The sequence below is a fragment of the Arachis duranensis genome, chromosome 10 (assembly GCF_000817695.3).
Source record: "Arachis duranensis cultivar V14167 chromosome 10, aradu.V14167.gnm2.J7QH, whole genome shotgun sequence".
NCBI lineage: Eukaryota > Viridiplantae > Streptophyta > Magnoliopsida > Fabales > Fabaceae > Arachis > Arachis duranensis.
This window is the reverse complement of record NC_029781.3, coordinates 16,389,933-16,409,939: the sequence shown is the minus strand read 5'-3', so window position 1 is coordinate 16,409,939 and position 20,007 is coordinate 16,389,933. Positions and strand designations below refer to the sequence as shown.

General features: G+C 31.2%; 2 protein-coding genes across 5 annotated transcripts in view; one reads left to right on the top strand and one right to left on the bottom strand.

The window, feature by feature from the left end:
* Positions 1–6,234, top strand: part of LOC107469266 (protein NRT1/ PTR FAMILY 5.1) — an 8,666-nt gene extending 2,432 nt beyond the window's left edge. The window contains exons 3-5 of one of the 2 annotated variants that reach the window (XM_052255126.1): positions 762–812; positions 846–1,318; positions 4,947–6,234. In XM_052255126.1, the coding sequence (XP_052111086.1) occupies positions 762–812; positions 846–1,318; positions 4,947–5,832 (1,410 nt within the window). In that variant the 3' untranslated portion in view covers positions 5,833–6,234. Of the gene's footprint in view, positions 1–761; positions 1,319–4,946 lie in introns of both variants that reach the window. The other variant, XM_016088642.3, reaches the window with a different exon arrangement.
* A 589-nt stretch (positions 6,235–6,823) lies between these two features.
* Positions 6,824–9,209, bottom strand: LOC107469267 (CBL-interacting protein kinase 2-like). Of its 3 annotated transcripts, none has more exons than XM_016088644.3 (3): positions 9,086–9,209; positions 8,917–8,991; positions 6,824–8,658 (listed from the first exon to the last, which is right to left on the bottom strand). In XM_016088644.3, exon 3 carries the CDS (start codon positions 8,393–8,395, stop codon positions 7,064–7,066), a length of 1,332 nt encoding a protein of 443 aa, XP_015944130.1. In that variant the 5' UTR covers positions 8,396–8,658; positions 8,917–8,991; positions 9,086–9,209; the 3' UTR covers positions 6,824–7,063. The 3 variants fall into 3 exon arrangements, with proteins under 3 accessions (XP_015944130.1, XP_015944131.1, XP_015944132.1); XM_016088645.3 differs by having other exon boundaries at positions 6,824–8,571; XM_016088646.3 differs by lacking the exon at positions 8,917–8,991 and having other exon boundaries at positions 6,824–8,571; positions 9,086–9,194.
* Between the last annotated feature and the right edge of the window lie 10,798 nt (positions 9,210–20,007).

Here is a 20,007-nt window from a genome sequence, read left to right as displayed (position 1 = left end):
TCACATTAATTTTTATATATATTTAATTTAATGGTCTAAGTGTACAATATGTACAATGGCCTAAATCTTTGGTCCAAGCTTAACCTGATTTTAGAAATCACCAAGGATACTTTTTGAATTTAGAGTTCTAATACCATGTCATGAAACCACTCATTCAAAAAGTTTAATCTGATAGAAAAATATAACACTAATGGTTATATCTCTAATACTTCCTAAACCTCTATTGTACACATTATACAAAATTTCTATTAGCTTCTTATACTTTCTCTATTATTAACTATCAAATATTTAATATATCTCTAATTTATATATAATTATGATGATTATTAACAAGTATTTTAGTCAAATAAACTAAAATATATATTACTTTAATATTACAAGAAAGAAAAAGTATACATTTATAAATAGAGAGAAAGAGTTGTTATTTAAAAATTTTGTAAAAAAGGTGATATTTTTTATATTTTTAAATGTTATCTGTGCGTGCGCGCCTGTAATCATGTGTCCAAGTGCCCATGTTATTAGCTACTAAAATTATTATGACAATCTTATAAAAAAATTACGATGAAATTAAATTTTAGATGAAAAAATAGTTTAGGAAATACGCATGCATGATAGTTACTAAAATTATTATGAAAATCTTATAAAAAAAATTACGATGAAAATGAAATTTTAGATTGAACAAATAATTTAAAAATATAAAAGAATGGCAAAATAAGCATGATGAGTAAAAAGGTGACGCAGTTGTGGGTAAAAAATGACAGGGAATGAGTATGCTGAGCATAGGTGTGTCCCTGAAGAGGTTGAAGCCATCATGCAGCAATGGGATATGCAGCAAGGCCTCCTCAACCCAAATTACATTCTTCTACACAGCACTCTACACAATGGCAATCGGCGCCGGCGGCACCAAGCCCAACATCTCCACCTTCGGCGCCGACCAATTCGACGACTTCAATCCCAACGAGAAAGAACTGAAAGACTCCTTCTTCAATTGGTGGATGTTCACCTCATTCCTTGGCGCCCTAATTGCTACCCTAGGCCTTGTTTACATTCAAGACAACTTAGGCTGGGGATTGGGCTACGGTATTCCTACGGTAGGTCTACTCATTTCGCTCCTCGTATTCTACGCCGGCACCCCCATGTATCGCCACAAGGTTAGCAAGACCCGCAGTCCCGCCACGGAAATCATGAGTGTTCCCGTTGCTGCTTTTAAGAACTGGAGCCTTCAATTACCCACTCACCCTTCACAACTTTATGAAAATGACTCTCAATATTATCTTAGTACTGGCAAACGTCAAATTCATCACACTCCAACTTTGAGGTTAGCACAACACTACAATAACTTTTATATGCCTACTGTTGAGATAATGCTCAATTTGATCTCTAAATTTACACCCTAAACTCAATTTGGTTTGTAAAATTTTAATTAGTTTTTTTAGTCTCAAACTTTGCAAACAAAAGTATTAATAAAGCGCTGTCATGACAACCAAATGTCTTGAAATTTGTAAAACCACGCCATTTTTGTTTTGGTGTTCAAATAGCTTAAAAAGAATATCAAATAATTTGTTTTAGAAGAAAAATTTCAATAAATATTATTTATGATGTATTTTTTGAATTATTTAAATGCCAAAACAAAAATGAACATGGCATTTGGCTGTCTATGTCACCGTTCTATTAACGTTTATGTATTAAAAATTATCCTAAAAACTAATATAAGTCTCATTTGCAAAGTTTAACAACTAAATAAAGACAATTAAAAAGATTAAATTAAAATTTATGTACAAGTTAATGGATCAAATTAAATATTATCACATCTTTTTCATTACAGTAGTTGTATTATTTGAAAATGAATATACAGTTATTTTCACATAAAATTAATATAAAAAATAATTAAATAATTTAATATAATTAATTAAATTATCATTCAATAATTTTTATCTATCAATTTAATACAAAAATAACTACGTATGAATCTCAATCTTTTTAAAGTTAGCAATTTATTGGTTTAAATTTTGCCAAAAAGATTATGGTTTTGGTTTAAAAAGTTTTGGAAATATATGAAAACTGGCTTTAAAAGTCATATCACATATAGTTAATTAACACATATATGTGGGATGATATTAGGACCAATTTCATAACCAAAATTACATTATTTTATTTTTTATTTAAAAAAAAACTAAAATTATAAATAGTTAATTTTACAGTGAGAAAAAATTTATTTAATATTTTTAAATCTATAATACTGAATACTATACATAATATTGAGACAATATTTCGTCCAATTTTTAATAATATTATTTGTTTATTTTAAATCTTAAATCTTAAATCTCTTTTTTTAATAATTTTTGGGGAAAAATATGTTGACGCCTTAATACTTAGACAAGGGACAAAAACAACTAAGATAGTTGAGAAGTTAATTAAGCATAGTTGACAAATTAGTGCTAATTTTAGTGGAAGGGGATTTATTTAAGGTGATTTTACTGTTGTATCATGATGATGATGATATAGCACTGTATATATACCTCATGCTATTAGTGGTGGTAGTGGCCTTACACATCTTATGGGTGGGGTAACATGTATACAGTAAAACTCTGAACCATCCAACTTGGAAAGGGATATCTATCCAAGCACATTAATTGGATCTTGATTGAAAATCTTTGACAAATTAGATGGTGAATGTCTAAGATTCTGTGTCCCCCCATTTTGATTTTGCTGGGCCATGTGCATCATATGCAGTCAAAGGATGTTTTTATTATTTAGTACATTTTTTCAGTCGATAACTAGGGAAACATTATTTGAGGGGAAAGTAATGTTTGGTGACAAATCCATTTTGCATAAGATACATACAATACAATACTGTTTTACATTTTCTTCTTACATCCTTTTATTGATGAATTATGAGTCATCACTATATTCTCTGATATATTCGTTTTAATTTTCTATCATTTAAAATATTGGTATGTTTACAATTCCATATATTATTAATTCTTTTAATAATTTATTATTCTACTAAAAAAATTCATAAAACAGAGATAAATAATAGCTAATATGTAATATTAGTAAAATATTGTTGTATTTAGATATTTTCAATTTTAAATGTATTAAAATTTGAAAACGAAGAGAATGGTTTATTCACAGCTAAATAATAAATGACGTATATTCAGTAGAAAACATGTATATTGATCAATCACTTCTCTTTCCATATGAATAGTAACTTGTGCATATACTTGTTTGAAGAATAATGGGTAGTCAGAATCTCTGAGGAAGCAACTTGGATTTGTGTCCACACTGACACTACAGTTTGTGACCACTTAAATAACTATGCCTTAAAACCACATTGCATGGCTAACACGCCATATATACGACCCATTAGTCAAGTTCTGTTTCAGGTGCATAAAACACACACTTAGTGGTAATGCATGTGAACACAACATGGGGTGGAATATAATCCATGTTACACTCCAAAGGACAATATCACAAATTTGTGTTATCCCAGTTTTTCTTATTAGTAGATAACACTTCTTAGGCTAAAAAATTTATATATGAATAATTTTAATGTGAAATACAAAAATATTTTATTATTTTAGTGTTTTACATAGTTGTTGTGGTAGCACAAAACGTCATTTGACGTTTTGTAATAAAAAAAATTTTTAATTATAAAAAAACAAAATGTTACTGACCTTTTGTAATAAAAAATATTATTTTAATTATTAAAACACAAAACGTCACTGACGTTTTGTTAAAAATATATTATTTTAATTGAAGAAACACAAAACGTCACTGACGTTTTGTAAATGGCCATAATTGTATTTAACACACAGTTTGGTTCATGATAAAGGATTTCACCTCTAATAATACAATATTAAAAAGAAAAAGTTCACACTTCTTATTCTCACACACATAATCTTTTTATACTCATTTAGAAACTGATAAAATTACCTACCTCTTCCAATATATTAGATAATATGAGAATTAATATTTGAAATCGCCCCTTAAAAATAACATATTCTTTGAATTAATTTTTAAAATATTTTATTAGTTATATTATTTTCTAAAAATTATACTTGTAAGTCAAATTAAATTTTTTATTTGTTAGATACATGATAATGTGTCACATTAAATGTTATATGCATAGTAGCTAGAATCTCGATTTAACTCTTAAAATCTTCCGATATTACGATTTTAAATGAGTTTATCGATTTTACGAAATTTGTACTAAGTCTGACGATTTTATGATTTAAATCTTGTTAAGATTTTACGTTTTACGTTTTTTATTTACTTTTTCGATTTCACGTAAAATCTCGATTTTCTCTACCTTGGTTATATGACATAATAATATGATATATTAATGCTATGTATAAAAAATAATTAGTTTATATGTTCATGATTATAATTGATTGAACAATTATTTTGTGGCACGTAAATTAACATGCCATATCATCAATTTGATTTGTGATTATATTTTTTAGGAACTAATATGATTAACAAAATTTTAGGAGATCAATTTGAAAAATGAATTATCTTTCATAGACTAATATTAGTATTAACTCGCTAATATAAGTATTTAACCTCATTAAAGTTTAGGTATAAGTCATTTAAGTTAGGTAACTATATCTGAGATAATAGGCATATAAACTTATTAGGTTGTGAAAACGAGGTTAGAGACACAATATTTTTGTATTTTCTATATTATTTTTTAAAACTGAGGACGTAATTCAAATACAATTTTAGTATTTCTATATTTTATAAAATTGACAGATGACAAATCAGTGGGTGTAATATGTAATACTACCTCTTACTCTTTTGAAGTATAATTTAGCCTATGGCAATATTGGTTACTAAATGATACATTGATAAATCACTGCATAGTTTTCTTTTGCAATCAATCATTTTTGCATGAAGATCAGATCATAACATTTTAATTTGTGTGCAATTCTGTGTGTAATAAGGTTTTTGGACAAGGCTGCAATTAGACAAGAGAGTACTAGTGGTTCCCCAAGAGCACCATTAACAGTAACACAAGTTGAAGGAGCAAAACTCATATTTGGAATGGTCACTATATGGCTGGTAACATTGATTCCCAGCACCATTTGGGCACAAATCAACACCCTCTTTGTGAAACAAGGCACCACATTAGACCGAAAACTCGGCTCCGATTTCAGAATCCCAGCAGCATCTCTTGGAAGCTTTGTCACACTCTCTATGCTTCTCTCAGTGCCAATGTACGACCGGTTCTTCGTCCCCTTCATGCGCCAGAGAACCGGCAACCCCAGAGGGATCACATTGCTCCAGAGACTTGGAATTGGGTTCTCAATGCACATCATAGCCATTGCAATAGCTTATGCAGTGGAAGTTAAGAGAATGCATGTTATAAAGGAAAACAATGCAATTGGTCCTAAAGATGTTGTTCCTATGAGCATATTCTGGCTATTGCCACAATATGTTCTTATTGGTATAGCTGATGTGTTTCATGCAGTTGGATTATTGGAATTCTTCTATGATCAGTCCCCTGAAAACATGCAGAGTCTGGGCACAACTTTTTTTACTAGTGGAATTGGTGTTGGGAACTTCTTGAACAGCTTTTTGGTGACTATGGTTGACAAGATCACAGGGAAGGGTGAGAGTAAGAGTTGGATTGGTGATAATTTGAACGATTGTCACTTGGATTACTACTATGGATTCCTGTTGGTGTTGTCAAGTGTGAATTTGATGGTGTTTCTTTGGGCTTCAAGCAGGTACATTTACAAGAAGGAGTCTATAATGGTCAAAGATGGACTTTGTGTTGAAATGGAGGAAAATCCTTCTATGGATGCATCTCTTGGATTACAAGTATGAAAAACCATATGCTGATGCAAGGTACCTATTACGCTGTGATCGGTTTCTGTTTTGAATTTGAAAACAGCAAAAAGTGAAAGCACAATAGAACATGCCCTAAGGAAACTAGAGTATAAAAGAGAAAGTAAGAAAAGTAGTTAATATGGCAAGGCATATGTTAAATAACCAATTGTATATTTACACCAAAAATATCTGTGTATTTGGCACAAATTCATATCAGATTGTAATTTGAATTTAATTGGCTCCCCAATAGGTAATTTTTCGAGTTAATTCAGATTCACAAGTTCGTTTAGAATTTACAGAGAAAAATGTATAAATATCATCGTTATAAATAACAGTCATACATGTAGTCGTCCCTACTTAATGATATGCAAGTAATGAAATGCTAGTAGTTTTGCAGTAGTTGTTTGGCAGCTTTAATTTGTGCAACATAATTTCATGTGCCAATTATATTTTTCATATATTTTAATTGAGGTCCCTCTATCAATGCAAAAGGTCATTAAATAATTTGATGTTGAAAAAAATGGGGTCATGAGCAAACTAAAGGAGACTAGATAATTAAATGAATATGGAGGACCAATATCTAGTTCATTTCTTAAAGAACAGAAGTTTGATTCAACATTCAGTTTGTATACATTGAATTGAGTTAAGAGGTAAGAGGTTAGCACTGACAAGGATGACACTGAGATTTCACACTCAGCTTTATGTGTCAAGTAAATTAGCTACCTTGATGACAGAAACATCCAAATTAGATTCAGTAAGAATTTTCTTTGTTCGTTTCTTCTTATGGCCTTTTTCTTTGTTTGTTTTCTGTGTTTACTGTTAAAGAATCCAATCCTCAGCAAAACATTAGAGCCTCTAATTCTAAATTTCCATGTGAAAAATGCTAATAGAAGTGAAGAGCCGGCATCTCATACATTTCTTGCAGAAATACAACTGATTTAATAAACAACCAATAGATACAATCAGTGTGTATAACAATTGACTTTATCTGTAACCAAGTAATAATAAGGTTGGTATAACTTGGTATGGTGTAATGGCATTAAGAATTCATCAAACATTCTTAATTCTCATACAAGACCATGTATAGTATATATGGTATAAATATAAACAAATCAATTACAATAGTAACTTTGTCACAACGGTCACTTAGCTAGAGGTAAGTTAAGTATTAATTCAAAGTATAAAATCATATGAATCTTTTGTTTAAGTATACAAACACATATAGTTGCTATTGCTGTTGCTGCTCACCTTGCCAAACTGAGACAATATCTTTCAAAGCTGGTTTTATATCTTCCTTCAATATCTTCTGGTATTCTATTGTATCACCACATGATCTCTTGATTTCAACCAAATGGAAAGAGGGGGCAAACTCGAATATTTCGACATCAATGGAAAGTGCCCCTTTCCTACCTTCCCTGGATCTCTCTAGTCTAAACAGACCTCCATCCTTCTTAGCTATCTTCAACCCCAGAACTTGAGCGATATTCTCCAACGTGGAAATGATTGATGAGGCAGAGTTCATGGATGTAAATTTCATTACACCATCCTGTTCCTCAATGCTTGCAAAAAGGCCAGACAAGTCAAGCCCGGCAGAAAGAGAAATTATATCGAAAGCATTTAAGTTATAGTTAACCAATGCTTGATTTGTCTCTGCAGAAGAACTTCCACTGTCACATAGGCCGAGAACTTTATCTGAATCAGCTGAAGCTGAATCTGGACCCTCTCTCCGCTTTTGATCTGATCTCAAATTGAGCCCCTTTCTGAACCAAGAACTTTCCATAACTTTTGCAGTGGATATCCTTGTTTTTGGGTTGGGGTCAAGGATCCTTGCTAATAGTCTGCGCGCTTCAAATGAAAACCAGTTGGGAGATTTGTATTCTGCTTTGGTAATTTTCCTGTACAGTGCCATAAGATTCAAATCATAGAATGGCAAATGACCAGCCAAGAGAACATATAAGATCACTCCACAAGACCATACATCGGCTTTGGCTCCATCATAACCCTTTCGACTTATAACCTCAGGAGCGACGTACGCAGGCGTTCCACAAACGGTTTGCAGCATGTTGGCTTGGCTATGAGACTCAACTAGTGCACTCAGTCCGAAATCTGCTACCTTAAGAACACCATTATCATCCAAGAGCAAGTTTTCCGGCTTCAAATCCCTGTGATAAACACCCCTTCTGTGGCAAAAATCGACAGCACTGATCAGTTGTTGAAAGTACTTCCTTGCCATGTCCTCATGTAGTTTACCTCTAGCTACCTTGTTGAATAGTTCACCCCCTTTTGCATATTCTATGATGAAGTAAATCTTGGTTTTGGTCGCTAAGACCTCATAAAGCCGCAACACATTGGGGTGCTTAACCAGTCTCATAATAGATATCTCTCGCTTGGTTTGATCCATCATCCCAACTTTCAGAATTTTCTCCTTGTCGATCACCTTAATGGCGACACTGTCACCGGTTTTGAGGTCCCTTGCATGGTAAACCTTTGCAAAGTTTCCTTGGCCTAATAGCCTGCCAAATTCATACTTTTGCATCAAAACATTCCCCCTTTTCTCCATTTCTCAGACACAATTCCTCAAACACAAAACAAGCACCCCGGTCTTGTGGTGCTTTCAAGCTTTATAAGCAAGGAACCTTTCTTTATCAAGTATATTTGCCTCAAAATTCACACTATCACCAAATTCCTTGTGTGTTTACAGCAATAGACGCATTCATCCGAATCCGTGGTTCTTGCCTACAAATTATGTAGATAAGGTACTCTATCAGCAATGTTCAGGAGGTGCATACAGCAGCATCCCCAGTCTCAATTCAAATTCTCTCCCTAATAGTGATAAGAAAAATCACCCAAAAAAAGAAAAACAATGCCATTTTTAAAAATCATACAAAATACAATGATCAATATTCCAATATAAAGACATAACACATAGTCATTTATGAAATTGATTCAGAACAGATGCAAATTCCACTGAAATAATCCAGTGAAGAACAAAGGGAATTACAAACTCACATAGCTAAAAACTAATCACATGTTCATCTAAAACCAGAAATGAAACAAAAAACAAAAGAAATGCAAATCAACCTGTTCAGTTTCTCTTGATCGATCATTCGAGACACAGAATAATAAGCAACTGAGAAATGCCAAAGGAAAGATCACCTGAACTTCCAAAATTTTAACGAGCATAAGAAGGAAGCATATAAAGCTAAAGAAGAATAAAAAAACAGCACAAAGCAAAAAAAGGAAGCATTACCGTTTGAAGGGAAGAAGAGAGAGTGTCTGAGAGAGAAAGAGAGAAAGAGAGAGAGAAAGGCAAGAATGATATATATGAGGTTAATGCAAAGCAGGAAGTAATAAACTCATGTTGTAGTTGTAAAGGGCAGTTTTGGGGTTCCCCACACTGCTTTAAAATTAGTGACAAGCACAACAAAAGGGAAGGTTCCCAAAGGTGGGGTACACAGTACACTATCATGTACTCAACTCATGCATTCAATATTAATTCTATTTCATTCAAAATATAATTTAAAGAAATTATGTCATCTGTTATAATTTATAAAGTAGAAAATCCTTATTACATGTATAATAATTATAACCACTTATTTATATATTTTTTAGGGTAAAATATTAATTTGTCCTACATGCGTAATTCTATTTTAGTTCTTAAGGTTTAAAATATCATATTTTAATCCAAAAAAATTTCATTTAACTTCAATGTAGTTGTATCGTGAGGTCAAAATTAAATAATTAACAGAATGTTCTACATGATAGCAGTACAAGAATAAAATCGATAATTTGGAGAACAAGTACAAGCTCCAGAGGCACAAAATCAACCGTAGATGCATCAATATATTTATTTATTATTTTTCTTATAATTTAAATGAAATATTTTTTATAGAACTCAAGAGAATGATAAATAAATGTATTGATACATCGTTTACGGTTGATTTTGTACCTTTGAAACTTGTACTTACTCTCCAGATTATCGATTTTGTTCTTTTACTGCTGTTATGTAAGACATTTTGTTAATTATTTAACTTTGACCTCACAATAGAACTACATTAAAATTAAATGAAATTTTTTTGGATTCAAATAGAACACTTTAAACTTTAAGAACCAAAATAAAATTATGTCCAAATATAAAGGACCAATTTAGTATTTTATTCTATTTTTTATTATATCTTTTCTATCTCTTATAACTATTTTATAGTAACCAATTGGTTAATGTGGAGTGTGTATATAAGAATTTCTCTTAATTTAATTGGAATACATTTAAAACTTTTACATTATTATCTATATTTAATTTTTCTACTTCACTTCAAATTGTTAACTATAGTAATCCATTTTTAATTATAATAATTAAAACATAAAAAGTAGTTTGTGTGAGTATTTTTATTTACCATGATTTTAAAATATAGAAAAGCGAGTGGAACAAAATCCAAAAAAGATCAAATCCAAGGTGGTTAAAAAAGATTATGCGTAAACAATTTTACTATAAAAATGATATATGATAAGATTTAATGACATCATTTAATTAATATAATAAATTTCACCAAATGAAATAAAACTTTATTGTTTTTTGTTATTACAATCATGTCTCTTAAATCAAGTTACTAGTCTAATTAAGAAAGAGAGAAAAAGTATAATAAAAAAATAAATAAATAATTATAATTAAACGTAGAATAAAATAATTGTATTTTATAAAAATAGTAAAATTAATCTCTTAATAAATTATTCAAATTAAAGTCTTTTTCTGTCTAAAAAAAAATGAAAAAATTACTCTAAAGGACCGTTAAGAAGACTTAATTATTAAAAGGACCTTTAATACCAAAATTATTAAGAAGGACTAAATCTTTTTATAATATTTAAGAAGAAGAACTAAATCTTTTTATAAGAAGATAAATATATTTTTAACTATTTTTTATTTATTTTGTATAATCTTTAATATATGCTATTTGATTAACAATGTTATATAGATATTTATGAATATTCACTTCGGATTAATTAGTTAATTAATTTAAAAAGAATTACTCTAAAAGATTGTTAAGAAGATTTAATTATTAAAATATTGATTCTTAACTATTTTTTTATTTAGTTTTTATAATTTTTATATTAAAAATTTTTATTTAAATAATTAATTAATAAAAATTACTAAAATTTTAAAAGAAATAAAATTTATCAATATAAAGATTATAAAAAAATAAAAAATAATTAAAGACATATTTATCTCCTTTTAAAAAAATTTGATTCGTTTTCTTAAATATTATAAAAAGATTTGATTCGTTTTCTTAAATATTATAAAAAGATTTGGTCCTTCTTAATAATTTTAATATTAAAGGTCTTTTTTAATAATTAAATTCTCCTAACGGTCCTTTATAATAAAAAAAATAAATAAATAATTATAATTAAACGTAGAATAAAATAATTGTATTTTATAAAAATAATAAAATTAATCTCTTAATAAATTATTCAAATTAAAGTCTTTTTCTGTCTCAAAAAAAAAAAAATTAAAGTCTTTTCTTCTCTCTCTTTAACTCTCCTCAAAGGGTACCATCAAAGATTTGTGTATTGTGTGCACTTGCTAGGTTGGTGGTGGAAATGGCACCACCCCTAACAACGAAAGTAAAGGTGACAATGACAATTTATTTGAATTATGTATTGTGAGATCCTACCACACTTGTGTGAGATTTTTCTTTGGTTGAAAAATTTAAACTAATAACCATTTTTTTTCGTAGATTTTGATGTCTTTGTCACCCCTTTTAAAAGTAAATTAATGTTTTTGGTTGGAATATGCTCCCGGACACTCGGTATCTGCTTTGATAAATCAATTTGACTATGATATATATTTATGTGGTATATTCTTTTATTATGAGATTATTTTTAATAATTACAATAATGTATGTGTAATGTATGAGTAAAGAGTTTTATTATTTGAGAGAATTTGGAGATTCATCAATCACATCATAAGGTAGTGGAACACATTTTCGTTTATGCGCTTGATGTCTATGAAAAAACATTTTACTTTTAATTTCAATGTAATATTATATATGTTATTTAGATAGTAAATTTTACAACATAATTATACTCTCTTTTTTTCTTCACAAGATGTATATGCCCAATCTTACTCGTACTCGATGATTGACTAATCCTCCTGATTTATGTGCCCAACCTAAAAAATTTTAAGAGTCGTTAGTAAGAAGATGTTCTTACATTTTCTTCCATATTCGATTTTGTCTGAAAATTCTATGAGCCATTAGTAGAAAGACGTTTCATATCTTCTTTTTTATATTCGAACCTGAACCCCCTTGGTTAAAGACCTTAATTCACCTCCTTTTCCTTTTTATTAGGTTTATTGGGCTAAAAAAAAAAATCCCAAGGAATACTTTGTTTGCTTTTGCTACAGATGTAATTACTTTCTCTTATCAACTTAAATTTTTAGAAAAAATAATATCATAATATAGTATTAGAGTTCCATATTTAAAAAGTCTAAAGTTCGATCCTTAGCAAACCAATATATATATAATCATTTATGTTTTTTTCTCTTATCAACTTAAATTTTTGAAAAAAAAAATATTTTATATAATGTGAAACTTAATTATAAAAATTTAAAGTATAGAAAATTATTTATAAATTTAGTAAAATTATGAGACTTTCGAATTAATTGCACCTAAATAATTTGATTGAAAAAAACTTTAAAACTAAAATTATTCTTTGTTTCGAACGTTATTCATTTTAAATTTGCAAAACATATTCCAAATATTTGATAGAATTAGTATTAGGCCTATAGCCCATAGCTTAATTAGAGAATATTGAAGCGCTAACTGGTTGGCAAGGAGGAGCTTGGATGGTGAACTAAGATTTAGGATTTTCGACATAGCTCCCAAGAATTTAAAAATACTGTTGATCCGTCCATTGCCTATAATTCGGCTCAGGTAAAACTAAAACTATAAATCGGAATCAATCTGGTTAAAACTAAATACACACATGTAGGAGTACGTGGAGAGTACGTGCTCTCCTAACGAACTTATCCTATACAATCAAATAATTACGTGCCAACCCAGATGGCACAGGAATCTCTCCGCAAATCTCTCTAAACAAACTCACTAGAGCAGTTATCACATAATTATCCCACTAAGTAACAGCTCCACAGTATCAGAGTAATCGTACCACAATAATTCTATAAATACGTCCACCTCCAAATAATGTGAGATATGCATGATGTAATAGAAAACTTTATTTTTTTTCTCTTTGGCTCTATACTTAGGGATTTCTATCTTATTCTCTCTGAATTTCTACCTAATTCTCTATCTCTTTATACAAATTCATATTAAATGGTGCTTTTATTGAACACTATACAAAATTTTCATGGTTATTCACCAAACTCGATTTGGAATCATATTCAAACTAATTTACAATGCTTGAATTCAAATTATCAAAAAACTGAACAAAATTCATGAAGAAAATAAAGCAACTTGCGCAGAATTTGTGCAACCTTGAACGATAATCAACAAATCTAGCAGCAACCAATATTCCAAATTCAAGCCAAATCAGAATAAGATTTTCAAACAATCAACAATAAATTTAACAAATCCAGAAGCATAAAATACTACAAGAAAAATGTTGAGTACCATCAGATTTACCGTTGGAATGAATCAGATGGTATAACCTCACCGGTAAATATTTACCGTCGGATTGTTTTTGTCCAACGGTAATTACCGTCGGATTCTGTGACAGATTTCCATCTCGGAAAATCAATTGGTCACCGGCGGATTTTTTGACAATATTGTTGGTGCCAAAAAATGTTGTTTCGCGTACTATTATCGTCGAACTATTTCTACGGTAAATCCGACGGTAATGTCAATTTTTTTTAAAAAAAGTGAAATAAATAATCAATTTTAATTTTAAATTTAAATTTATTTTTCACACAATTAATGTTCAATTCATAAATAATGAAAACTTATTATTTAAAATAAATAATACAATGTTCAAATAAATTAAAAGTCAAGTACATCAAATAAATACAATCAAATAGTAAAACGAAACATTAATAACTGCAGATTCAGGTAGTCCTCGTCGTCGTCGTTGTCGTTGGTCCCGTGGCCCTAAGTCGGAGGCGCAGAAGGTGGTGATGTTTGTGTGCCACCAGTAGGATCGATGCCGGCGGCGCACATCTGAGCCTGGTACACCTCCATTTGAGCCTCCAAACGCTGAAGTTGCTCCAGTGACTCCCTCCACTCCTGCCTGAGCTCATCCGTAGATGTCACATGGGTGAGGATCTCCTGATACCTCTCCCGATAATCATTCAACTCCTACATCTGCAGCCTTAAATTCATGCCTTCCTCGGGTTCGACGGCTCAATTGGTGGCAAAGCCTGACGACGGCCTCAACGTGAAGGTGTGGATGCTGTTAGCGAAGAACGACCTCAGCCTGTATACGTGATTCTTGTACGGCGCTGAGATGGTCTCGCGCCAAATTGCATCGGGATCGACAACTGAAGCTGCAGAGCCATCAGCAGTGGTGTCCTCCCCACTTTGCTGAGACTGCTGAATCGTGACCTCTAGTCTCTATGTGTAAGACTCCTGTGTAACATAAGTTATTGTGATTAATACGACAAATATATAGTTAATCTCTAAAAGTCTTATAGAAGAAGATAATCAGATGTATGTTTACTCACATAATGGTCTTGAGACTGCCGATCAACAAATCTCTCTTTGTTCTCCTTCAGCATGAGGGTATAGTTGAACGTCTTCGCCAATGGCGCCTCGCGATCCAACGACTTTGACTACACATGTTGCATTGAAATACAAAATAATTAGGATGCCTAGTAATGATATGCAAAAGAATATAACTAAGTTATTAACAAAATTAAAGTCAATACATACCAGCCTGCCCTTGGTCTTTATGAAGGTTGTTGAGCCGCCAGTATACTTGGATGACCTGACCGATGCCTTGTTAGCTCTATTGGTGAGACGTTGATGCCTAAATCCCTCATCGGTCTCCCAAAGAACTAACAGAGTCTTCTTTATTTCCGGTCAGAGCCAGGCCGTCAGGTGGTCCCGCCCCTGACGAACATCATCCAGCATCTGCTGGAGCCGCTAACCCATTCTATGGTCGAATATCTTCCGGATGGTCAGATCGTGATCAGCGTCTCACATAAAGTGCAGCTACAACAAAGAAACTTTAAAATTAGTTAAGCAAGATAGAGGATATAAACTAGCTAAAGTGGTTTGAAATTGAAAAAGAAAAGTAATTATCGCCTATTTCTCAAACCATCGCTGTCTGGTCTCAAGAGGGATCTTCTTGTAGCTGGGTTAGGGGTGGTCATACGTCAACTTGATGACATTGGTCATCTCCTGAGTACACGCGTTGTTGTTTGGCACAAACCTAACAACAACCCACAAACAAAACAATATGGCAATTCCAGAATCAGGCAACCAACTAAACCTAAATCCACTAAATAGAAATCGAATCAATTTTCATGAACTTTCAGCAATAACCATAATCAGTAAAACGAAAAACAATAACTAGGCAACCAATTAAACCTAAATCCACTGAACAGGAATCAATTTTCAAGAACTTTCAACAATAACAATAATTAGTAAATGGGAAACAATAACCAGGCAACCAAATAAACCTAAATCCACTAAATAGGAATCAATTTTCAGGAACTTTTAGTCATAACCATAAACAGGAAATACATGAGACTCAAAGTGATACTTACCCAATGTCACCATCAAGCCAAATCCTCATGCATATGATGGGAGGTGGTGGAAGGACGTCAGCTGCCTTACTTTCGTGGCTGGACACCGGGGCCACGGCATCCTATCGCTGGAGGCGGTGTCGCCGTCGATGTGGGCTGTTGAGTGGTAGGAGGCGATGTCGTTGCCATAGACGGAGGCACGTAATTGGAGTTAGGAAGCATGATGAACGGCTGGTCCACTAAACCCACAACCTGTGGTGTCACCAGGGAGGTCAGAATAGAGGGAGAGGATCCAGAAGTTCCAAAGATACTGGAAGAAATCCTCCCTCTACCCCGACCATGGTTACGACCACGACCAGCAGCCTGATCCACAACACCTTTACCTGTCGTTATGTTTGCAAATAGCATACCAATTAACAGAAATTCAGCACAACAAATCAACAATAAATTATAACAATACCTAGGTAATTCCTATAACTAATACCACAACATTAAATCCAACATTTGATGATCTGGAAAGCAACTGTCTTAGAATACAACCATATCTACCATAATGTGCATTATTAGATCTAAATTAGACACTAAGTGTGGAAAACACTTCAATTAAGCAACTTGGCAGTACACATAACATACATATACAAAACTCAATTAGCAAATAATATCCAATACATTACAATCCTATATCACAAACAGATTTAATTAACTATACTAAGCAAAAATCAAACATCCTAAATCACATAGTAGTTACAACATGCAATTTAAAATGGACAATAGACATAGAGGCATATAAACGAATACTTGGCAAGCACATACATCAAAGATGCACAATCAACACAACTAAGTAACAATTGATGGCCTCTTCTTCAAGTCAATGATTTTCAACCAAATTTCAGCAATTGTTCAACAAAATAAATAGTCTTTTAACATCAACTCACACAAACTCAGTATATTCAACACAAAATCAGCAACATTATCCATCAATTCAGTCAATTTTTAACACTTTCACCAATATAATACAAATTAATAATCCTAAAACTAACATATCCTAACCACCTAAAACTCACTAAAATAAAATAATTAACTCTAACTAAATTAACTAACTAAAATTAGAATAATAAAATAACCAAAGTAAAATTTGAAGAAGAAAGAAAAACAAAGTTTAAAGAAATCTAAAATGCAGAATGGCGGAACGGTGGTCGTCGAAGGATGGGAAACTCACCGGAGGTTGGACAGCGGCGGCGCGATGATGGCTGGGGAGAGGGTCATTTGATGGCGTGAGGAGAGAGGAGCAGGGAGGAAGAAGGAGAAGAAGGAGTGGTTGGAAGTGGGTTGACGGCGACGGTGAAGGGGTGTTGACGGTGGTGGTCTCGGCAGTGGCCGTAGATGGTGGTGATGACCTAACCTCACGCGCCACTATCTAACTAACTTTCTGATCAACACGCAAATATATAACTTTCTTTTTCAAAAGGATTTCGTTTCTATTTTTGAATTTTTTCAGCGTTTTCGATCTATGTTCTCTTCTATCTCTGTGTTCTCTGCGTTTCTCTTTGTTCGTTCTCTGCGTTCTCTTTTTTCATTTTTCGTAATTTCTTTCATTCTCTACGTTTTTGAAATCAAGCTCTGAAATCAGTTTTGAACAGTTATCTCATTGTTGAAGATAATGAATGATTCAAATTCAGATTATCAATTGAACTAGAGCGAAGTGGATTATTGTTTTAAATCAAATTAAGTGGCTAAGGTGTGGTTCGATTCTAATTAATATTTTTGTTAGTAGTTTATAATTCTTTAGGTGAATAATGTTTTTTTGTTTGTAAAAATTGCTGTTCATCGTTGATGGTTTAAATTGAATGTAATGTAGGAATTCTGCATTAAAGAAAATATTTTTGTGTATTTGCAATAAATTTCAGTATAAAACAAAGATATTTATGTGTATTGTTTAAGAATTTTCAGTGTATGTGTACTGATAAGTTCTATATAATTCAAAACTCTTCTTCTCCCTCCTTCTCATCTTCTGCTTCTTCTTCTTCTTCTTTTTCATCATCATCATCTTTTTTTCCTTATTCATCTTTTTCTTCTTGTTTTATCTTCTCAAGTTTCTTCTTATTTTACTCTCTTAACAAGAATAAAAACAAAAAAATCAAACAAAGAAGAAGAAAAAACGCATAATGTTACAAAATTACTTGGAAGATGATGAACCTACATTCATTCAACTAAAAGAAAGAAAAAATGCAGCATTGAAGGAAATATTTTTGAGTATTTGCAGCAAATTTTGGTATAAAACTAAGATATTTATGTGTATTGTCTAGAATTTTTTGTGTATGTGTACTGATAAGTTCTGCATAATTCAAAACTCTTCATCTTCCTCCTCTTCATCTTTTGCTTCTTCTTCTTCTTTTTTTCATCATCATCACCATATTTTTCTTCTTTTTTATCTTATTCATATTTTCCTTCTTATTTTATCTTCTCAAGTTTCTTCTTATTTTACTTTTTTAACAAAAATAAAAATAAAAAATCAAACAAAGAAAAAAATACACAATGCTGCAAAATTACTTGGAAGATGATGAACTTATATTTATTGAACTAAAAAAAAGAAAGAAATAAGAAAAAAAAGAAAAAAATGTATATTTAAAGGAAATATTTTTGTATATTTATAGCCAATTTCAGTGTAATATTCAAGAATTTTTGGTATTTTTGTACTGATAAGTTCTGCATAATTCAAAACTCTTTCTCTTCCTCCTCCTCATCTTCTGTTGCTTCTTCTTCTTCTTTTCATCATCATCACCATCTTCTTCTTCTTTTTTTCTTATTCATATTTTCCTTCTTGTTTTACCTTCTCAAAAATTTTTTATTTTACTCATTTGACAAGAATAAAAATAAAAAAATCAAACAAAGAAGAAGAAGAAACACATAATGCTACAAAATTATTTGGAAGAGGATGAATTTACATTCATTCAACTAAAAGAAAGAAATAAATAAGAAAAAAAGAACAAAAAAAATACAGCATTAAAGGAAATATTTTTGCGTATTTACAACAAATTTCGGTGTAAAACTAAGATATTTATGTGCATTATGTAAGAATTTTTGGTGTTTTTATATTGATAAGTTCTGCATATTTTAAAACTCTTCCTCATGCTCCTTCTCATCTTCTGTTGCTTCTTCTTCTTCATCTTCTTATTTCTTTTTCTCATAATTCTTTTTGAATTCAGCTTCAAAACTTCTTTAACTTTTCACGACGATTTTGAAAGATTTTTTAGAGATTTTGATCTTTGTTTGAATTTTGAATGTTTTAGTTTTTGATTGAGGAAGAAGAACCATTTGTCATAATGATTTTTGTACTATTCAAAAGTTGAGAAGTACGTGTTTATACGCAATCTAAACGAAAAGTTGTTTTTATTAGATTTGAGCCAATTTATATGCTAAAAAAATGTGTATGTGTACCAAACCTGAAAATTTATTTTATCCAATCTAAAAAACAAAAAATAATTTTAAATATTTAAATCACATGAATTGACTATAAATTCTTTGGTAATATTACTATTATTTACCGTTAAAAGTAATATATAATTTTTTATATTATTCAAAATGCAAATGAACATATAATAAAATAATAAAAAAAACAAAAAGTAACTAAATTTTTAACAATTATAATTGATAATATATAGGTAAATGCTACCCAACCCCCTCTAAAATAACATGTAAGTTACCCTTCATTATGTGTCACATTGTAATTGGTCCTTATCTTAACCATAGTTGGGTTATTTTATAATTTATTATTCTTAAAATATCAAAGCTCCACTCCCGTTAATTGAAGCACATTCCACTCCTTCATTCTTTATTTATCACTTCATCATCTAGATTTGGTCATTCCAAGCACTGTCGCGTTCGTGACAATAAGCGCTAACGTCATTGCCACGCCCTCTGATTTTAATTAATAGAAACAAAACTTTTCAGCTTTTTCCTAAAAATTGAAACGTGAAATTGAACTAAAGGCTTAGCATTAAATAGTAAATATGGAAAACAGGTTAGTAATGTCTCACTTTTGGTACGATCATGACGTGCTAAAAGTTAGGGTGTTACATTATGATATCAGAGCAGTTCATTCTTGCTAGAGCCTTGGGAATGGACTGACTATGTTTCTTTGCATACTCTGAGTGTCTATCATGCAATATGACTTGTTCTAATGACAAAAATTTAGATTTTAGATGCATGACTGTCTATTGATTAATGCTGTTAGTCGACCATTGTATTTCTCATGGTATTAGGTCTGGCCAACTTAATACTAATGATTTATGTATATGGGAATACTAACGAGTTGTCATGGACAAAATAGAAGTACTAGATAACGTGAATTTCGGGGGTTTGAGAACGTTAAAGGTTACGAAGACAGCTCAATTTCAAAGTATAACATTTATTCGTGCTACATGAACTCGTGCCATCTCTTCTTTCATTATGTTCATTGGAATTCTTGCCATGGATAT